The sequence below is a fragment of the Somniosus microcephalus genome, chromosome 16 (assembly GCF_052327205.1).
Source record: "Somniosus microcephalus isolate GS21.2 chromosome 16, FLI_Smic_1.0, whole genome shotgun sequence".
In the NCBI taxonomy this organism is placed as follows: domain Eukaryota; kingdom Metazoa; phylum Chordata; class Chondrichthyes; order Squaliformes; family Somniosidae; genus Somniosus; species Somniosus microcephalus.
This window is the reverse complement of record NC_141002.1, coordinates 32,131,038-32,152,356: the sequence shown is the minus strand read 5'-3', so window position 1 is coordinate 32,152,356 and position 21,319 is coordinate 32,131,038. Positions and strand designations below refer to the sequence as shown.

The 21,319-nt window shown below is 45.1% G+C and overlaps 1 protein-coding gene across 2 annotated transcripts in view; it reads right to left on the bottom strand.

Annotated features, from left to right (window-relative positions):
• LOC147106051 (actin nucleation-promoting factor WASL-like) overlaps positions 1-21,319 on the bottom strand; it is an 86,970-nt gene that overhangs the window by 44,704 nt on the left and 20,947 nt on the right. For both annotated transcript variants that reach the window (XM_086008763.1, XM_086008764.1), the window contains exons 2-3: positions 15,281-15,415; positions 5,256-5,342 (exon numbers count right to left, since the gene is read on the bottom strand). In XM_086008763.1, the coding sequence (XP_085864889.1) occupies positions 5,256-5,342; positions 15,281-15,415 (222 nt within the window). The remainder of the gene's footprint in view (positions 1-5,255; positions 5,343-15,280; positions 15,416-21,319) is intronic.

The window sequence follows — 21,319 nt, the reverse complement described above, 5'->3', positions numbered from 1 at the left end:
TACAAATCCCAATCACTGCAGTAGCGCAATGGATGGTTACTAAAAAGAAAAATAAAGACTTGCACTTGTATAGCGCCTTAACCTCAGGACATCCCAAAGCACTTTACAGCCAATGAAGTATTTTGTAGTCATGGTTTTAATGTAGGAAGTGGAGAACATTCAAACCAGTCATCTTGGTATGGTTAGGCAAGTAGTCTCTGCTACCTCAGAAAGGCTGCCAAAGTCAGGCTGAGAAGCTGCACACTGAATTTATGCTGAACTTCATTGATTTTGAATCTTAAAAAACGATACTTGCTGAGGATTGTCCTTGATCCAATCTCCCTTACTTTTAGGAGAGGAGGGCAGTGGAGGGATGGGGAACTGAAGCACCAGGAGCAACCCAGTTATTTGTCCCCCCTCTAAGTTTTCCAAAACTGGTAGTGTGGCAGAACCACTGAATGACTCTAGCTAACTGTATATAATTCTCTTTAACGATGTTCTAACACCAGCCTAAACCTGTACCATTGTGTTAGGCATTACTGTGTTTTGTATATAGAGTTTGCATGTACGGGGCGTGGCCCCTTTAAGAGCGCAGGAAAACGCAGGCAAACGCGATGACGTCACGTCGCAAACCACGGGATTGCCTAGTCAGTCCTCGTGGCATCTCCTTTGAGTAAAGACCGGTTTGATTGTTCTCGTGTCGATCTCCGTTATTCGTAGGAATTCGTTAATTCCTACAGTAGAACCTTTTCTATGGGCCCTGTGAGTAATGAAGTCTGTACCTCAAACACAACTTCTAGAAGAAATCCCTCTCCTGTTTTCCAGTAGGGAGCAGGTGCAGCAGCACGTACAACCCTCCTACATGGTGCTCAGTCAACAAAACCAGGCATGAGCCCTCTACGGCTGGGGAAGGGAATGACTTTGAGACAATGTTGCTCCTTTCACAGCCCTGGTCTTATTTTTGGAGCACATTTTCTTCTGTTTTCTGAAGGATCAAATTTTTTTAAATGGGCAGCTGCATCTAGCACTGCGCAACTCTCACACTTCCCCAATGTTTCGCAGTGCACTCAGCCGCCATCATTACTCGAGCCATAAAGCCTCAGAATCCACCCAGATTTTTCTCGACTCAAAACAATCTGCCTCTGCCCAGCATTACAATAGGCAGAGGAGCTGGGCTAGGCACTTACTCATTGACAAGATATACCTGCCGGTAAATTTAAATTATAAAATGCCTTGAAAAAAATCTCCATATTGATTTAAAGAACAGTGGCTTCCAGACCATGCACTCCCTCTCAACGCACAACCCAGGCCAACTGCTACCTCTCCGGTCCCAACTTCCTGGCCCACAATCTCGCTAATTAAGCGGGATGTCCCAAGTAGGGTTCCCCAGGGCTCTGCACTGGGGCCTCAGCTTTTCACCATATATTAATGACTTGGATGAAGAAATAGAGTTGTAAATCCAAGTTTGCAGATGACACCAAGTTTGGAGGCACAGTAAGTTGTGTAGATGAGAGCAGGAAGTTTCAATGGGACATACAGACTAAGTGAGTGGCAAATCTATGGCAGCTGGAGTTCAATGTAGGAAAGTGCGAAGTCATCCACTTTGGATCAGAAAAAAAATCAAATATTTTCTTAATGGATAAGACCAAGAGCTGTGGAAGAGCAAAGGTATGTGTGTCCATGTACACAGATCACTAAAAGCTAGAGCACAGGTACAAAAAGTAATCAAAAAGGCTAATGGAATGTTGGCCACCATCGCAAGGGGGCTGGAATTCAAAAAAGTGAGGAATTCAAATGAGATGTCTTGGCTAGATCCCATCTGGAGTACTGTGCAGGTTTGGGCACCAAACCTCAGGAAGGATATACTGGCCTTGGAGGGGCACAGCATAGATTCACCAGAATTAGATCAGGTTTTAAAAGGTTAAATTATGAAGACAGGTTGCATAAACGTAGTTTGTTTTCCCTTCGGTTTAGAATTTCATCTGGAGGGAGAATCCAGAACAAGGGGCATAATCTTTAAATTAGATCTAGGCCATTTAAGAGTAAAATCAGGAAGCACTTTTTCCATGTAAAGGGCAGTGGAAATCTGGAACTCTCTTCCCAAAAGGCTGTGGATGCCGAGTCAACTGAAATTTTCCAGACTGAAAAATCGATAGATTGGTTAGGCACGGGTATCAAGGGATAGGGAGCAAAGCGGGTAAATGGAGTTGAGGTACAGATCAGTCATGATCTGATTGAATACAGGCTTGTAGGGCTGAATGGCCTACCCCTCATCCTATCTCCCTGCGCCTGTTGCTGTGGGTGGGCGAGATGTTAATGGCTGCTTGCCTTTAAATGACTGTGCTGTGAGCTTCCTTCAGTTAGTTGAGCAAGGAAGGCATTGTGACTCGACACGAAGGTCAGGATGGACATGGGCTCTCCCAGCCCTCACAAACTAACTTTCCAAGAAATCTATGAAAAGAACAGCCAATTTAGGAATGAGAGATGCCAACCAGATTGTGGTAGTCATAGTATAGACCAGAGATAGTTTCTAAGTATTGCTGTTGTAGTCAGACTTTTTTGGAACTGCAGGATTATGCTGATCCAAGTGGACAGTTGTAGTTTTGTACCTACAGAGACTATTTCTGCCCTTATATGTCACAGCCTTAAGTGCGCTTCCAGCTCTTCATTGGATGTGAAAGGAAGAGTGCAGGAGACATACAGAAAGGAAGATCAGGGAGATAAAACATCAATACAAACCAGCAAGAGTAGAAAAGAGATAATATTGGAAGATGGAAGGAATTAGAGTGGATGATGATTAGGCAGTTACAGGAAGAGAAATAAACTTTGTTCCTGGTGAGGAAATTCACAGGTGATCAACTAAACAGGAGTGTCAGCCGTGGCTCAGGGGTAGCACTCTTGCCCGAGTCAGAAGGTTGTAGGTTCAAGTCCCACTCCAGACACTTGAGCCTAACATCTGTGGTTGGTAAAATGTTAGAGTCCATTATTAAGGAGACAGTAACGGGACATTTGGATAAACATAATTTAATAGGACAAAGTCAGCATGGTTTTATGAAGGGGAAGTCATGTTTGACAAATTTGCTGGAGTTCTTTGAGGAAGTAACATATAGGGTGGATAAAGGGGAACCAGTGGACGTAGTGTATTTAGACTTCCAAAAGGCATTTGACAAGGTGCCACACAAAAGATTATTGCTTAAGATAAAAAATCACGGGATTGGGGGTAATATTCTGGCGTGGGTGGAGGATTGGCTCTCTAACAGAAAGCAGAGAGTTGGGATAAATGGTTCGTTCTCAGACTGGCAATCAGTAACTAGTGGTGGTGTTCCGCAAGGGTCAGTGCTGGGTCCCCAACTCTTTACAATCTATATTAACGATTTGGAGGAGGGGACCGAGTGTAACATATCCAAGTTTGCAGATGATACAAAGATGGGAGGGAAAGTAGTGAGTGAGGAGGACATAAAAAACCTGCAAAGGGACATAGACAGGCTAAGTAAGTGGGCAGAGATTTGGCAGATGGAATACAATACTGGAAAGTGTGAGGTTATGCACTTTGGCAGGAAAAATCATAGAGCAAGTTATTATCTTAATGGCAAGAAACTGGAAAGCACTGTAGTACAAAGGGATCTGGGGGTCCTGGTGCACGAAACTCAAAAAGTTAGTATGCAGGTGCAGCAAGTGATCAAGAAGGCCAATGGAATGTTGGCTTTTATTGCTAGGGGAATAGAATATAAAAACAGGGAGGTATTGTTGCAGTTGTACAAGGTATTGGTGAGACCGCACCTTGAATACTGCATACAGTTTTGGTGTCCATACTTAAGAAAAGACATACTTGCTTTCGAGTCAGTACAAAGAAGGTTCACTCGGTTAATCCTGGGGATAAGGGGGTGGACATATGAGGAGAGGTTGAGTAGATTGGGACTCTATTCATTGGAGTTCAGAATAATGAGAGGCGATCTTATTGAAACATAAGATTGTGAAGGGGCTTGATCGGGTGGATGCAGTGAGGATGTTGTGAGGATGTTCCCAATGATGGGTGAAACTAGAACTAGGGGGCATAATCTTAGAATAAGGGGCTGCCCTTTCAAAACTGAGATGAGGAGAAACTTCTTCACTCAGAGGGTGGTAGGTCCATGGAATTTGCTGCCCCAGAAAGCTGTGGAAGCTACATCACTAAATAAATTTAAAACAGAAATAGATAGTTTCCTAGAAGTAAAGGGAATTAGGGGTTACGGGGAGCGGGCAGGAAATTGGACATGAGTCTAGGTTCGGAACGGTCATGGCCCTGTGGGTAGCGGAACGGGCCAAGGGGCTGTGTAGCCTGGTTCTGCTCCTATTTCTTGTGTTCTAATTCTGTGTTAGATTTCAGGAGTTGGTTCTATTCCTGTTTCTGGCTGGGGTGGAGATCACCTTTTACAGAAGGTAAGTACTGTAGAAAATATAGGGACAGAGTGATCTCCTGGACGAGTTTCGATCGCCTACATGGGTCGGAGAGGAATTTCCCAGATTTTTTCTCCCAAATTGGCCATTGGGTTTTTAGCCTCTCCCAGGAGATCACATGGGTTCGGGTGGGATGTAGAGTGATAGTAGATTTGAGGTTAGGATCAGATCAGCCATGATCTTATTGAATGGTGGAGCAGGCTCGAGGGGCCGATTGGCCTACTCCTGCTCCTATTTCTTATGTTCTTATGTAAAATCTAGACTTTCGTTTTAGTGCAGTACTGATGGGGTGCTGCACTGTCAGAGGTGCCATCTTTCAAGTAGACATAAAAGATCCTATGACACTATTTTGAGGAAGAGTAGGGGTGTTCTCCTGGCCTTCAGCCAACATCACATAAAAAAACACATTATCTGGTCATCATTACATTGCTGCTTGTGGGAGTTTTATGTCCCGTTTCCTACAGTGCAATAGTGACAACGCTTCAAAAAAAGACTTCAGTGGCTGTAAAGCATTTCGGGATGCCAGAGGTCATGAAAGACACTATATATAAATGAAAGTCCTTCTTTTAATACTAATAAAAAGTGAAAAAAAGGACAATTGCAGTTCCATTTTTATTGACAGGGATGGATGATACTCTATTTTTAAACTACTGTACGCCTCTCTTAATTTTGCCAAAGTAGTCCACCCACATAATCTGGAATAATGCAACACAGCTAATCAGAAAAAACATACTTTAAGGAATATTCATCCTTCATTGTGCAGAATTTTACAAGATTTATCATTGAAACTCTTAAGCATATATGTCACAAGACTAGATAGCAAAACAAGACCAACTTACATCACCAATAAAAGTATGAAAGTATGATCGAGGCTGATTGTAAACAAAATTGTTGTAAATTTCCTGCTCCCACATTAGTCTCCCATCCTATGACAAAAACAAAAGTTAGTTCAAAGTTAATTTTCCAGAGAGAAGAACTGGTACTGTATGGGTTTGTACAATTGATATTTTTTCATGAATTCTGAAGCTTTCTCACTTTCATAGTAAATTAGATTTAAAATAAGGGTACAAGTCAAATATTGTAAATGTTGGACAAAGTTGATATGTTTTCTACAAAAGCAAAATACTGTGGATGCTGGAAATCCAAAATAAACAGAAAATGCTGGAAACACTCAGCAGGTCAGGCAGCATCTGTGGAGAGAAACAGAGTTAACGTTGCGGGTTGATGACTTGTCATCAGAGCTGTATTTTTTTTTTTTTTTAAATATTCGTTCCTGGGATGTGGACATCGTTGGCAAGGCCAGCATTTATTGCCCATTCTCAATTGCCCTCAAGAAGGTGGTGGTGAGCAGCCTTCTTGAACCACTGCAGTCCGTGTGGTGAAGGTACTCCCACAGTGCTGTTAGGAAGGAAGTCCCAGGATTTGAAGAAGGAACGGCGATATATTTCCAAGTCAGGATGGTGTGTAACTTGGAGGGGAACTTGGAGGTGATGGTGTTCCCATGCGCCTGCTGCCCTCGTCCTTCTAGGTGGAAGAGGTTGCGGGTTTGGGAGGTGCTGCCGAAGAAGCCTTGGTGAGTTGCTGCAGTGCATCTTGTAGATGGTGCACACTGCAGCCACAGTGCACCAGGGGTGGAGAGAGTGAATGTTTAAGGTGGTGGATGGGGTGCCGATCAAGCGGGCTGCTTTGTGCTGGATGGTGTCAAGCTTCTTGAGTGTTGTTGGAGCTGCACTCATCCAGGCAAGTGGAGAATATTCCATCACACTCCTGACTTGTGCCCTGTAGATGGTGGAAAGGCTTTGGGGTGTCAGCAGGTGAGACACTCGCCTCAGAATATCCAGCCTCTGACCTGCTTTTCCTGTCACAGTATATATGTGGCTTGTCCAGTTAAGTTTCTAGTCAATGGTTTCTCTCTCCACAGATGCTACCTGCCCTGCTGAGTGTTTCCAACATTTTCTGTTTTTAATGTTGTCCTTCACTTTGTACTGCAGCCACCTTCCTCTCCCCTCTGCCTTCATTTCAAAATTGCTTCAAGTTGACGCCCCATTTCTTATAGAAATTTGGTACAAGTTAGAGAAGTGTTTTTAACCTATATTCATTTAAATGCAATTGAACAGTTCATGCGGTGTACAGAACAGCTCCATGGAGTGAGCACTGGAATTTAAGACTTATTGGCATTGCCAAAAGAGATGGGCAGGAAGCTTTTAGGTAGGGGATGAGAAAGAGCATGAAAGCAAGACATGGGCCACAACATGGGGTGCAGACTGAACACACTGGCAGGTTTCGGATTTGGTGGGGGGCACTGGCGGAAGAGAAAAGATACCAAGCAGAAGAGTGGCAGCAAGATCCAAATTATAGACATGCAGGGAAATGAAGTGACAAAGTTTGATTTGTTTTCTTCTCCCATCACCTACAGATAATTTAAAGTGCATTACTGCATCATATGGTGGCAACCCTCCTATATCCAGACTGGCAAATGCAGCAGAGAGAGACGGACAACATTTCAATGTACTGTACACGTACAAACAAATATGTGCCAGCGATCAGTGACTTATGAAAAGTCAAGTGCTCAGATCATGGCTAACATAGCTCAGTCATGTATTGGGAAATTGGTAGTATTTAGTTTTAAGTAGAGAATGTTTGTCACACAGGTGGTTTATAGGAAATAAATCAATATGTGTCAAAATACAGCACTAGTTTTTATGCAGAACTGGATAAAGTAGCAGTAATTATTCTGTTGGTGCCCATTAGCTTAGGTCAGATAAAGTAAGCAAGTACATTCAAAGGCATTTGATCTTATTTCATTAAGAAATAGGCTTGAAGGAAATGTTTAAAATTTAGTCGTCTTCTCGCCCACACAGGTTTTAAATATTCAAACTCAGGTGGCATCAATTACTGGTATCTAAGGTTGTGATCTTGATCAATTGAGAGGTTTGCAAGCTTAGAAACTTCAGTATCAAATGGCACTGACGTTTCTATGACTGTGATGCTGCGTGAACTTGGAGGATACAAGTATTACTCTCTATGGCAGCACTACTCCAGAGATCACCTGAACAGCTTGTGATCCAAAGCAAATGGTGGGCCTTCACTTGGGTAGGGGAGAAATAGGGTCAATCCTTTGCAACGGTGAACAAGGTTTTAATTGAGCAAATTTTTGGGGGAATGAGAGGGGGCCGGGGAACCAACATTCCTCCTTCCCTCCCACACTCAGAAATAAACTTCTCCTTCACAGCCAGCATAGTAATTTATATATTAATTTATATATTTTTCATTGACAAGTCAAGTGTCAGTAATGTGGAAACACATCCAGTTTGGCATTTTGCATTCCCAGGTCAGATTAGCATACGCACAAATGGAGAGAAACGTTTTTTCTCCTTTGTTTGACAATGTGATTCACCTCTTCCCCCTGTCCCCACAACAGCTCCGACTGCACCTGGGCACCTTTTCAATTTTTACAACAGCCAATTAGGGTGGGATTCACCTAAAGCAAGTAGGAACAAAGTGACTTATGAAGAACATTGAGGCAGGGAAGAAACTGGATCCCAGATGGGACGAATCGCAAGGTAGAACAAGTGGGTAAAAACAACAAAACCCAGAGACAGACATACATGAGAGAGAGACCAGGAACAGACAGAGATAGGAAAGGAAGCAAATCTATACTAAGATGTATACGCAATGCTAGAAGCACTAGAAATAAGCTGGCAGAACAGGAGGCTGTTGTAGCAGTAGTGAACTATGATGTAGTGGGAACTGAAACATGATTAAATCATAGGTAGAGAGCATTCAAGAAACGGCAGTGGACAGAAAAGGAGGTGGTACAGCCTTATACATCAGGGACACCTGAAAGGGAAGTGAAGTTGATCTTGTGGGAGGCAGCTAGCCACAAAGCGAACTCCTCTGTTGAGACATCTCAACTAAAATTTAAAAATCCAAAATTACAGTAGGGGTATGCTGCAGGTCAGCATAAAGAGTAATTTACTCTAGGGAGAAAAGGAGGGTATGCAAGTATGGGAGTGTTGCATTATTTGAATGGGAAAGCTGGAGTGGTTTCGAGTCCGAGTTGGTAAACGTAATGCATGACTGTTTCATGGCCCAGTGCGTCAAGGAAGCCACGAGAGGCAGTGCACATCACGCCCTGGTATTCGCCAACAACCCACACAACATATAGCAACTGGACGTCGTAGCACCTGAGGGACAGCGAGCACAACATGAGCAAGTTCCACATGATCTGGGAATGAGATATCTCCAAGACCAGGAGTCAGGATATAACTTTGTGTGGGTTAAATTCAGAGATGATGGAATTGGGTAGGTTACGCAACACTTCAGTAGAGAATAAGTGGAACACCTTTCAGAGCAAGTAATGCTAAGCAGGCAGGATAAATACATCCCTAAAACTAATAAGTTCAGGTGAAACAAGCGTTACTCTAAATGGATTAACCAATTTAAAGAGTGAAATAAAAAGGGATATTGGCCTAGAAATTCAGTATAGCCACTTTTGGGGCAGTAAAGTCGGGCGGTTGCTAAAGTTAGCGCCCGCCGGAAAGTGCAGGTCAGTTCGCCGAAATTCAGTAGATCTGGCCAAGAGTTTGGGCAAGCGCTGAAACTGGCGTTGCACTCCTATCTTTAGACGCTAAGTCGGCGGTGCGGACTGATAACGCCGAGGCCGGGCGCAGCGCAGGTGCGGTCATGTTTTGATTGACAGCAGACACCCTGACGCCGGCCAGCTCTTAAAGGGGGAAGGGTCGACTTGGTCTGCAGCCACGCCCTGGATAGTGGAGCCCTGCAGCTAGGCCTGAACACTGCTGGTGGACCCAAATAGCGCCTGACGCCATGGAGAAGGCCCGTGAACAAGCGCAGCGCTTCTCCCAGCATGTTTTGAGGGTGCTGGTTAGGGGGTTGGAAAGGTACAAAGAAATCTTGTGCCCGGACAGTGGCAAGAAGACTCCCAGGAGGCAGTACAGGAGAGCCTGGAGGAAAATCGCCCACAGGGTGTCAGTCAACAGCGATGTCCCCAGGACTGGTGACCAATGCCGCAAGAAGTACAACGACCTCACTCGGATGGTCAAGGTGAGTACCCTTTCCAGTGTCCTCCTCATCCTTGCATGTGCACCTCACATTATGGGCAAAGGGACCTCAAAGGCCTAGTGGCCAGCCCTCCTCCCGCAGCTATGGCACTGGCATGATCCTCAATAGCACTTTCTGCACTTAACACACTGGCCAAGCTATTCGACCATGGGAGGCAGTGCACACAACAACAGGGCACCACACTGGCCAAGCTATTCGACCATGGGAGGCAGTGCACACAACAGGAGGGCACCACACTGGCCAAGCTATTCGACCATGGGAGGCAGTGCACACAACAACAGGGCACCACACTGGCCAAGCTATTCGACCATGGGAGGCAGTGCACACAACAGGGCACCACACTGGCCAAGCTATTCGACCATGGGAGGCAGTGCACACAACAACAGGCCACCACACTGGCCAAGCTATTCCACCATGGGAGGCAGTGCACACAACAACAGGCCACCACAATGTACTGAGAGGCCGTCCTTTCTCTTGCAGACCAAGATGGCCCGGAATTTGAAGAGCCAGAATGTCACCGGGGGAGGCCGTGCCCAGTTCCAGGAGCTCAGTGAGCTGGAGGAGAGCGTGGCTCGACTCATGCGTGGCCGGGTGACTGGCCCTGTTGCCATTGGAGATGCCGACCCTGTGCTGCGACCCAATGGTAAGGACATGACCGTTTGGACCTCTCTCGTTCCCCTAGCGCATCAGATCTACATCCTTTGCCACTGTCCGACCAATGCGCTGAATGCCACCACTCATGCCTCCCTCGCTGACGCCCTGTCCTCACTCTAAAGCTACTCTTGTGCCTTCCTGCTTTCAGCTGGTGAGGAGGAGGTCCTTGAAGCTGAGAGTGCCAGTCCCTCGGAAGAGGAGGACGACGAGGACCAACAGGAAGGCGGCACATCGGGCGAAGCCTCATCCGCGCCAGGGGATGGCAATGGAGGGGAGACGTCTTGCCTGGAGGAGAGCCAGGGGGAAGTGCTGCAGGGGGGTGTAGTTCCTGGGCCCAGTGGCGTCCAGGCACGTGGGAAGGGTCGGGCAGAACGGCGGCCTTCTCCCCAGAGGGGAGAAGTGTTGCAGGGGAGGCCAGTTCCTGGGCCCAGTGGCGTCCAGGCATGTGGGAAGGGTTGGGCAGAATGGCGGCCTTCTCCCCAGAGGGAGAGTCCGGCCTCCAGTCCGGAGACGGTCCTCGCCCAGGAGGTGCGCCTCCTAGATGAAATGTCCGCGGATTCTGAGCGCCGCCACAAGGAGTTCATGGGGGTTGTGGGACAGTTGCCTCAGGCCATTGAGTCCCTGGCTCATAGTGTGGCCGCTTTCGGGGACTCACAGGCCAGGGGTGTCGAACAACTCGCGGCAGCACAGGCCAGGGGTGTCCAGCAACTCGCGGCAGCACAGGACGCGAGTCTCGAGTCCATGAGTGGTGCCGTGCAGACACTCACTGATCTGATGTGGGCACAGACCAGGGCAGTTCGGGCACTCACTTCTGCCACACTCGCTGTGTCGCGGAAGCATCGCCAGGGCACCCGCTGCCCTGCTGCAGCACAGCGGTCTGGCCTCCACCAGATTGCTGCGCTTGCTGCACTGCCAGCCCGGCCGAGTGCCAGTGTCTCTGGCGACCAGCGAGCGCCTGGCATCAGCCAGCTTGCCCCCATTGCTGCAGCCGCCACTGCAACTCCCCCAGCCAAGCTGCGACGAGCTGCTGGAGAGACTGATGCTGCCCAGCCACAGCTGCAGCAGTCAGCAGCCGGCCCCTCCAGGGCCGGTCCTCGTCTAGGCCGACCCCCAAGGGCATCTGCCGTCACGCATTCTGCCCCTCAGGAGCCTTCCCCCAGCCTTGCAACATCCACAGGGCCCAGGTTGAGGCGGAGCAACAGGTCGGGCAGGGGCCGCACAAGGCTGCACAAGGACTCGCCCTCTCGGCACACCCAGTAGAGTGTGGTGGCAACGGTTTTTTTTTTATATGGGGGTGTTTGTGTTGTGGGGGGGGCTTATTTTGGTAAGGCCGAGGATGAAGGCCAATTGGATGGGCAAGTTTTGTTATTCCTCCCCAGGTTGTGGGAGTGAGATATTTTTGTGACTGTTTTTTGGGGGTCTTGTCTGTTTCTCTGTTTCATGTGGGAAGGGCCCCGAGTTTGTTAAATAAAGCTTTTTATTTATTCAGCTTGTCCAGGTGTCATGTTTCCAGTGGTTGTTGCGTTAAGCGGCTGAGGGCTTGCGGAGCGGCTGCATTCAGGTGTGTTCATTGCCACAAGCCATTCCCTGACAGGGGGCCTAGAAGTGTCATTCAATAAGCCGCCGGCGGACGGCCCTTGGACCTTGTGGCTCCCTCCTGGGCTGGTACTCCTCCTCCTCATGGTCCTCCTGAGGTGGTGGTCCAACGTGAGGTGGCAGTGCCTGAGTCCTGCGGATAGCCAGGTTGTGCAGCATGCAGCAAACGACGACGAACTGGGAGACTCTATCCGGCGAATACTGTAGAGATCCGCCGAAGCAATCCAGGCAGCGGAACCGTTGCTTGAGGACGCCAATCGTTTGCTCTATGATGTTCCTTGTGGCTTGATGGCTTTCGTTGTATGCCTCCTCCGCAGGGGTCCTGGGCACGCGGAGCGGGGTCATGAGCCATGTACACAAAGGGTAGCCCTTGTCCCCAATAAGCCATCCCCTTGGTGGAGGCTGTGCCTCGAACATGTCAGCCACAGTAGTCTGGCGCAGGATAAATGCATCGTGGCTGCTTCCTGGAAAGCGGGCATTGACAGCTAGGATGCGCTGCCTGTGGTCACACACCAGCTGTACATTGAGGGAATGGTAGCCCTTCCGGTTGCGGTAATTCTCGGCATTGTCGATAGGTGCCCGCATAGCCACATGCGTGCAGTCAATGGCGCCCTGCACCATGGGGAAGTCCGCGATCCTGCCAAATCCGACTGCACGCTGCTCCTGCCTCTCTAGGGTCATGGGGAAGAAGATGAATTGGTGTCTCCTCGCGAAAAGGGCATCGGTGACCTGCCGGATGCAGCGATGCGTGGCGAACTGGGAGATGTTCGCTATGTCCCCAGCAGCGGCTTGGAAGGAGCCGCTTGCATAAAAGTTCAGAGCCACCGTGACCTTCACTTCCACCGAGAGAGACGTCCTGCACATCAGCTGTGGACGCAGATCTCTGTGAAGCAGCTGGCAGATCTCTGCAACCACCTCCCTTCTGAAGCGCAGCCTCTTAACACAATGCGCGGCAGTCATGGTGAGATAGGACACCTGCTGCCGGTATTCCCTGAGTGGGTAAGGCCTACGTTGCCGACGCCTGATGGCCCCTCTGCGTCTAGGCATGGCTGGCCCTCTCACACAGCGTCTGCGAGCCCTTCGCACATAATGCTGGAACTGAGGGTTGGAACCCCATACAGCCCCCATAATAAACTTGCAAACAGTTAAATCACAATGATTCAAATTTCCAAGCTCTGGCCAGAAGCCAAAAATACCTCTCCTATGTTGTCCCAAATCAGTAAGCTCTGTTCCTTGGTCTCTGTCCAGAAATCCAAAGCACTGAAGTCATTGCAGCAAAATGGCTGGCCTTTATAGTTCAGTCTAAGTGCCCTTTAATTAGCGCTCCCCGAGGCCCACAGGGCCTCTGTTGCGTTCCACTTCACAGTTCTTAACAGCGCCACGCCCACATTGGCCGGGCGCCACTGAATTTCCGGTTTGGGGCGCACAAACAGCGTTGCACGACGAAATGACGTCATAAGCTGCGCGCGCAGCTGAGCGGGCGCAAACACTTTGCGCTGGCGCTAAATGTCAACTGAAGTTGGGCGTAGGCGCAGATCGTTCTGCGCCCGGGCGCTAAGTGCCTAGCACTGCAAATCTACCCCTCTTATGGCGTTAGCGGCTGGCGAACGCAACTGAATTTCTAGGCCAATGACTACAAATCCAGCAGGAAGAAAGGGGAAGGGTTCACTCAGATAAAGAAGCAGCAGAAATGTTACAAGGGTACTCAGAAGGTCAAAGAGAAACAAGGGTGGGGAGAGAAAGTAAAGCAGCAGAGGCTAAACACAACAGTTAAAAAAAAATATCAATACTAATATAGTAAGAGGGCAGTCAGAGAACTGACAAAAACCCTAAAAGATGCAAATTGGCCTGAAACTGAAGAAAAAAAAACACAAAATAGTAAATAGTTATCTAAGTATTCACAAGAGAAGGCATTAACAGCATGCCCTCCCCCAAACAGATAACCTAATTAAAATCAGACTTCAATGCAAGCTAAACAGGCTAAAAGGGCGCAAAACAAATCCCTAGGGATTGATATTTATTGAACACTAATGTGAGGCACATGGGAGGAGATCTGTAAGGCACTGATCATCATTAAGAAAAAGCAACTTGACACTGGAGAGGCAGTAGTAGATTGACAAGCTAACATGGTGTCCATATTCAAAAAAGGAGACAAAACAGACAAACAATTGGTCTTGCTTTCATTCTGTGTGAAATAATGAAATCAGTTATCAGGAGCAAACTCGAGGAGTATCTCTAACAAAAAACATAGTAAACAGGAGTCAACAGGGATTCAGAAGAGAAAGATCCTGCCTGATCTTTGATTAACTTTCTTGACAACTTAAGTGGACTGTGTGACAACCTAAGCTAGACTTTCAAAAGATGTTTGACAAAGTTCCACAAAAAAGGCTATTAGTTAAATGTAGAGCATTAGGGATTCAGGGTAAACTCTAGCAATGGATACAAAAGAAAAAGTGGTCATTAGAGGAGTCACGGTAGGATGAGGGAGGGGGAAATACGGAGTAGGGCACCAAGGTGCAGTGTGGTGGCCACTACTGTTTCTCATTTTAAATAAATGGCTATTCAGAAACAATGCAAAGTGGTCAAGTTTGCAGATGATTCCAAACTAGGATGGGCAGTAGAATTGGATGATTGAGGTAGCTCCGAAATTATAGAATTAATTCGATAAAATATCTAAGTAGGTAGAGAAATGGTATTTGAAATTTAATGCAGTGTAAAGCACTGCACATAGGAAGAAAAAGGGATATATATTCCATGAATGGTGTTGAATTAGTTATGGAAATAGTTGAAAGAGTCCTAGGAGTCTTAGTGGACTCAACGCTCAACATGACCAACTAAGAGAGAGCAGCAATCAACAACGACAATAGAATGTTTAACTACATAGACAAAACAGTAGAACACAAGTCACAGGAAATCGTAACTAAACTGCAGAGTGCTCTGGTCAGAATACACCTCACCATCGGAGACAAAAGGAGAGAGTCAAGAACTGGAGAGAGTGCAGTGAAGAACCACATGACTGATTTCTTGTCAAAGATCGGAGTTATGAGGAAAGGCTAGAGGGTTAGGTTTTTCACCCTGGAAATGAGGCATCTGATAATCTTAGAGGTATAAAAGATAGTTAAGGAAATGGAAAAGGTACACACAGAACGTTACTTCAAATAGTGAGAATAGGACAAGTAGACATAGATTCAAACTAGTAAAAAGGTAAATTTAATTGATGTCATGAATTAAGTCACAAAGAATAAACTCCTCGGAAGAGTAGTGAAGGCAAATACTGAAATCTTAAACAATTGGATATTAAAATGGTGGGCCTTTAGGATTTTTCTCGATGCATGAAAGATTGGCTGAATGGCCTTCCTTATTCATCTTATGATTACCAATTTGAGCAATTTTGATCTGCAAATCCAGCCTTGAGATACTTGGCTGAAGTTCGAGAGTACCTACTTTTAGAACATTGGTCTGGATGAAATTTAATTCAAATCCCAGGGATAAAAGCTTGTGAGCTAACATGCTCCGCCACTGCACTTACCTTTATATCGTATATTCGGATAAAGTAAGACCTTTGTGGATTGTCTTTGATAAGGCAGGCGACTCCACAGCATTTTTTTGTCCAATGAGAACTGCGCTCTGCTGCAAACACTTGAACAACAGCTGACGATAATGTCTGGAATATAAAATAAAAAATGTAAAGTCAGTGTTTAGCAAGGTAGGCAAATGCTTATAAAAATATGAAAGAAACTGTAGCTTATTAAGGGTGGCAGACTGAGTTAGACAACATTACATTGAGGTTTAGAACTGTCTGAACGCCATGGATAAATTGTAACCCTTAATGTACAACTTTTCAGCAAAAATAGTACATCTTTTTCTTGCCAATTCTCTCCCTGGTCCTCCTCTCCGGTATCTTTCTAAGTGACCATTATTCATGTGTGAACCTCGACTGTGTGTTCAGAGTGGTCAACTATAGGCTGCATCACAGCTCCATCCGTTCCTATCCTCATCTGACCTCCAGACACTTCACTTCCAGCAAGGATTGCTTGATAGAGACACACGTGGGAACCCTGATCAATTTTCTCCTCCCTAACTCAAGGGTACGGAGCCTAACTACCCCAGCTGAGATCTGCTAACTCAGTACAGATGGTGCAATGAGACTGGAACTTTCCGGATCCATATGGCTCAGCTCCGCTCCTCGCTGGAGAGAAAAAAATACAACTTGTTGACTCAATGGGCAATCTCATTTGGAAGGATTAAGAATTGCTTACGATTGCTTGGCAACTAATATTGAAAGATATTAGGGTCAATTTTGAGAGCTCATTAAAGTGTACCTCACAGAACCATTGTAAACATTTAGCAAATATTTTCAACACATACAGTCACAATATTGCAGTTGTAAAACAAACATTAGTTACAAATAACATCTGACTAGCTTAAAACCACAAGCAATACTGCATATTAAAATTAACCAGCCTCATCTTTACCTTTTAAATTGAACTACATTCCAACAAAAATACTCCAGTAATTTTATAAAATCAGAATCTCTAGGCATTTTATTTTATTTTATAGGACTGCCTCAATCACATCTTGCCTATCTTGTCCCATCGCAAGTTAACCCAGCTTTCTAGCTAAATTGAACAAAGTGCTTACCTCTAAATACATTGCTGCCTATGGTAATATCAAAAGAGAGTCAGGAACAATAATTCTAATTTAATTCATATTTATATTTGATTTATTGACACTAGACAATGTATTAATAGCTTGTTTTGAGACTTTTTCCATCCCTACAAAGCTTACTTGCTAATCTTTAGCTAGAAAAGGATCACATAAGCCACATGAACCTCTCCCCAATCAGTCCTACATACTATTCTGACTTCCCAAATCCGTGCCCATCTTTCCCACAACTCCATATATGAATTTTTCACCAATCTGGCTTATGCAACAACACTGAAACAGCCCTAATCAAAGTCACAAACAATATACTCCACGACAGTGACCCTGGTGCACTATCCCTCCTCATCCTTCTCGATCTGTCTGCAGCCTTTGACATGGTTGACCACACCATCCTCTATCACCTCTTCTGTTGTTCAGCTGAGTGGGACTGTCCTTGCCTGGTTCCACTCTTACCCATCCAGTCATAGCCAGAGAATCTCCTCCAATGGCTTCCCTTCCTGTCCCTGCATTATTACCTCTAGAGTCTCCCCCAAGGATCTATCCTTGGCCCACTCCTATTTCTCATATACATTCTGCTCCTCGGCTATATCATCCAAAGACACAATGGTAAGTTCCACATGTACGCTAAAGAATCCCAGCTCTACCTCACAACCACCTCGCTCAACCCCTCCACGACCTCGATGTTGTCAGACTGCTTGTCCGACATCCAGTCCTGGATGACCTGAAATTTCCTTTAATTAAACACTGGGAAGACCGAAGCCATTGTCTTTGACCTGAAACTGAGCTTCCAACTCCATAAAAAAATGCCTACTTCCACCTTTTCGTATCACCTGTCTCCGTCCCTGCCTCAGCTTATCTGCTGCTGAAATCCTCATCCATGCTTTTTCTTTTAAACCTCCAGACTCAACTATACCAATGCCCTTCTAGGTGGCCTCCCATCTTCTACCCTCCATAAACTGAAGTTCATCCAAACACGCACCAAGCCTCGTTCACCCATCATCCTTGTGCTTGCTGAACTGCAATGGTTCCTGATCCACCAACTCCTCCAATTTAAAATTTTCAACCACATGTTTAAATCCCTTCATAGCTTTGCCCTTCCTGATCTCTAAGCTTCTCAAGCCCTACAGCTCTCCAAAAATTCTGCATTCCTCCAACTCTGGCCTCTGTGCATCAACCACTTCCTACACCCCACCATTGGTAGGCGTATCTTCAGCCATCTAGGCCCCAAGCTCTGGAATTTACTCCTCAAACCTCCACCTCTCTATCCTCCTTTAAGACGCTCCTTAAAGCCTACTTCTTTGACCAAGCTTTTGGTCAGCGCTCCCAACGTCTCCTAAACAGGGCGACAAATAATCAGGAGGGGAATTCACACAATAAAGTGAACATCTAGTTAAAAGTTACTTCATGAATTTAGCTACTTCATGAATTGCAGAGAGATATAAAATTGGGTTAAAAAAAAATATTTTTGATTCAGGAGCCAAATGCTTTACAAGATCAGCCATGATCGCATTGAATGGCAGAGCAGGCTCAAGGGGCCGAATGGCCTACTCCTGCTCCTATCTTCTATGTAAGATAGCACAGTTACAAGGCAGGGACACAATCCTTCCCAGAAAATAGTACATGAAAGGGAAGCAATGGTATGTGATCCTATTACAAAGCTGGACTTTTTCCATAACTTGGTAACACACAATTCAGAATCTTTTGCAGAGGACAGTGTCAGTCTCAACTGCTGAAGTTTCATTTGACAAATTATTTTTAAACTGAAACAAACAGGACAAAAAAGAAATGACAGTAGAACCTTGGATTACACTAGAAATTTAACTAATAAAGCTGACGCTGTGTTAACAATTACTCCATTTCAGAACTTTAAGTGATCAATATAATAAAACATGAGCCCAGGATAGTTTTCCTTAAAATATTAATTTTGCATCTGTCTGCTGATAGCCAAGCCTGACAGTGAAACGATGAAACTCTGCTGTATAAAGTGTTCCCATATTTTTGAACAGTTCAGGGAGTGAAGCTAACATTTTTACAGAAACAAGGTGTATTAAGTTACTTCATCTCAGCAAAACAGTAATGGCCTTTCTGCTTGATCTTTACTAAGTTGGACATTTGTGACTACCAAGAACAGCTGACATTTCTCAGGAAAAAAACCCCCAACCCTGACCACTTCCTACAGACAAGATTGCTGATCAGTGAAGGAATGGGAGATGCACATTACTGAAGTCTGACTTGTGTGCACTGGCCCATCGCCCAGAATCAGCCAGAAGTGCTGAGAAAGGACGAATGCCAGCAAGACTTCCGCACTGTTGCTTCTGCCTGAGTCACCACAGGAAAACCATTACTTACATATACTAAAACTTTCACAAAGTGCTCCAGTAAGACTTTCGAAGAAACGTTAGGTCATTTAAGCACACAGTTAAAACATTACGAACCCAGCCCTGTTGAAACCTACTTAACATAACTATCAACTTCCCACAGGCAGATTTAAGTGCACACTAGTAGCTCAGTAGTTTGTAGCGAGTAAAAAGTCATCCTGGAATGTTGCATGATCTCAGTAATGAGATCTGAAACATTCTCAATATCAGGTTTAATTATATTAATATATAAACCACTAAAACCTTTCAATGATTTATATCAATACATAATTGATGGCATCTACATATAACTCAAAAGTAAACAAAAATCTGAAGACAGTTGAAAATGGTCATTTAATCTAGTTTACATACTTTAACTTTTACTGAAACAATACTACCACCAAGTAGCATTTTATATAGAAAAACATTTTAAGAAAGAACTTGCCCTCAGAACGCCCCAAAGTACTTCACAGATGAAGAATAGCTTTTTTTTTTTTTATAACGTGTAGTCACTATTATGGAGGCAAATACGAAAGCCAATTTGTGTACAGGAAGGTCCAACAAACAAATAATCAAATTGTTTTGGTAGTATTAGTTGCAGGAGGAATAGTGACCAGGATGCAAAGAATGCCCAGGTCATCTTCAAAAAGTGCAAAAGCATCTTGTATGCCCAACAGAGGCAGAGAGCATCAAGTTAACATCTCATTGGAAAGATAGCACCTCTAAAAAATGCAGCTCTCCGTACTGCAGGGAGGTGTCAGCGAAGATTTTGCACTCAAGTCCTGGAGTAGGACTTGAATCTACAAATTTTGACTCAGAGAAACAGAGTTGTACCAATTATACCAAGCTGACATCTTATTTTTCTGAATGGGAAGTGTACAGATTCAATTAATTTAACAAATAGTGACCTGCATTTTAAGAATTAATAACTAATGAACTATGGGCTCTATCAGACCTAATTCAATACATACCATAGCTGGAAAATTTCTCAGAGCTGCTCCACCATAGTTGCTTTGCCAGAAGTGCTGTGGGAACCCTTTCTACACATGAATCCATAACTCCAGCAGAGAAGCAGAGCACATCTTCTATGAACCAAAACCTACGACCCACTTTATACAAGGCTTGAGTGGGATAATGCAACCATGTCAAAAATGTACTCTACGTTTGCATGGAATTTTTAAAACTTGTATAGTCTTAATAGTTATTACAGGTTAATGCTGGTTTTCTGTGAGCTAGGTCTACATTGCAAAGCAAATGCACATCACATTATAGCAGACAAAGATCAATTAATATGCTTCAGGGCATGGTCTCCGTGAAAAGGTGCTCTCAGATGTTAATGGAGGACAAGTAGAGAGACATTTAGTTCGTTATGGTGGATCAAATGTGAAGGCACACATCTTTTCTATCATCAAAGATTAGTGATCTATTAAAGGTTACGGAACTAAGGTGGCTAGATGGAGTTAAGATGCAGATCAGGCATGATCTAATTGAATGGCGGATCAGGCTCGAGGAGCTGAATGGCCTACTCCTGTTCCTATAAGTCATTGAATTGATCCAACCTCCAGCTTTTGCTTGAGTATAACTTCAAAGGTGGTCCTATGCCAAATAGACACACATCAAAGATCAGGGTACAGTAGCATAGTGGTTATGTTACTGGACTAGTAATCCAGAGGCCTGGACTAATGAGCTGAAATCCCACCACGGCAGCTGGGCAATTTAAATTCAGTTAATTAAATAAATCTGGAATAGTATCTGTAATAGTGACCATGATACTACCAGATTGTCGTAAAAACCCATCTTGTTCATTGTTGTCCCTTACCTGGTCTAGCCTACATGTGACTCCAGACTCTTAGCCGCCCTCAAAAATGGCCTAGCAAGCCACTCAGTTGTACCAAACCACTACAACAAAGTCACTGTGGGAGTACCTTCACCACACGGATTGCAGCGGTTCAAGGCTCACCACCACCTTCTCAAGGGCAATTAGGGATGGGGCAATAAATGCTGGCCTTGCCAGAGACGCCCTGCACCCGTGAATGAATAAATTTTTTAAAATATCAGGTCCCAGCCTGGTGTAGTGAGTTTGACTGTCAGCTGTGGCCAAGACTCATTGATTGACTCAGACGACTTGGTGGCCAGAGGTCTCTAACAACAAAATAACGTTGTGAAATCTACAGTCGGCATTTGAGTCTGCACACAACAGCCTGAGGGTTCAGTGTTTTTAGCTTCGTACTGATTAGCAACGGGGCAATCAGACTGTGCCATACTTCAGTACAAGCTGTCGTCTTACATTTTGAAGTCTATACATAAAGAGGAAGTGAGTGGAGTCTTTATTACTTTGTGTGTTGAGAAGACAAGATAAATATATGCCCTACTGTTTTATACCATTTATACTATCCCGTTAACTTTTTTTCTCAGTCTGGTGAGAATGCATATTCAGTCCGCTTTTGAAGAGAGAAGAATTACGTGGTGACACTCGACACTTTGTAGTAGCTGGTACTTTCTCTAGGTCTTGTGAACACATCAGCCTTGTCTTTTTCACTCATGAG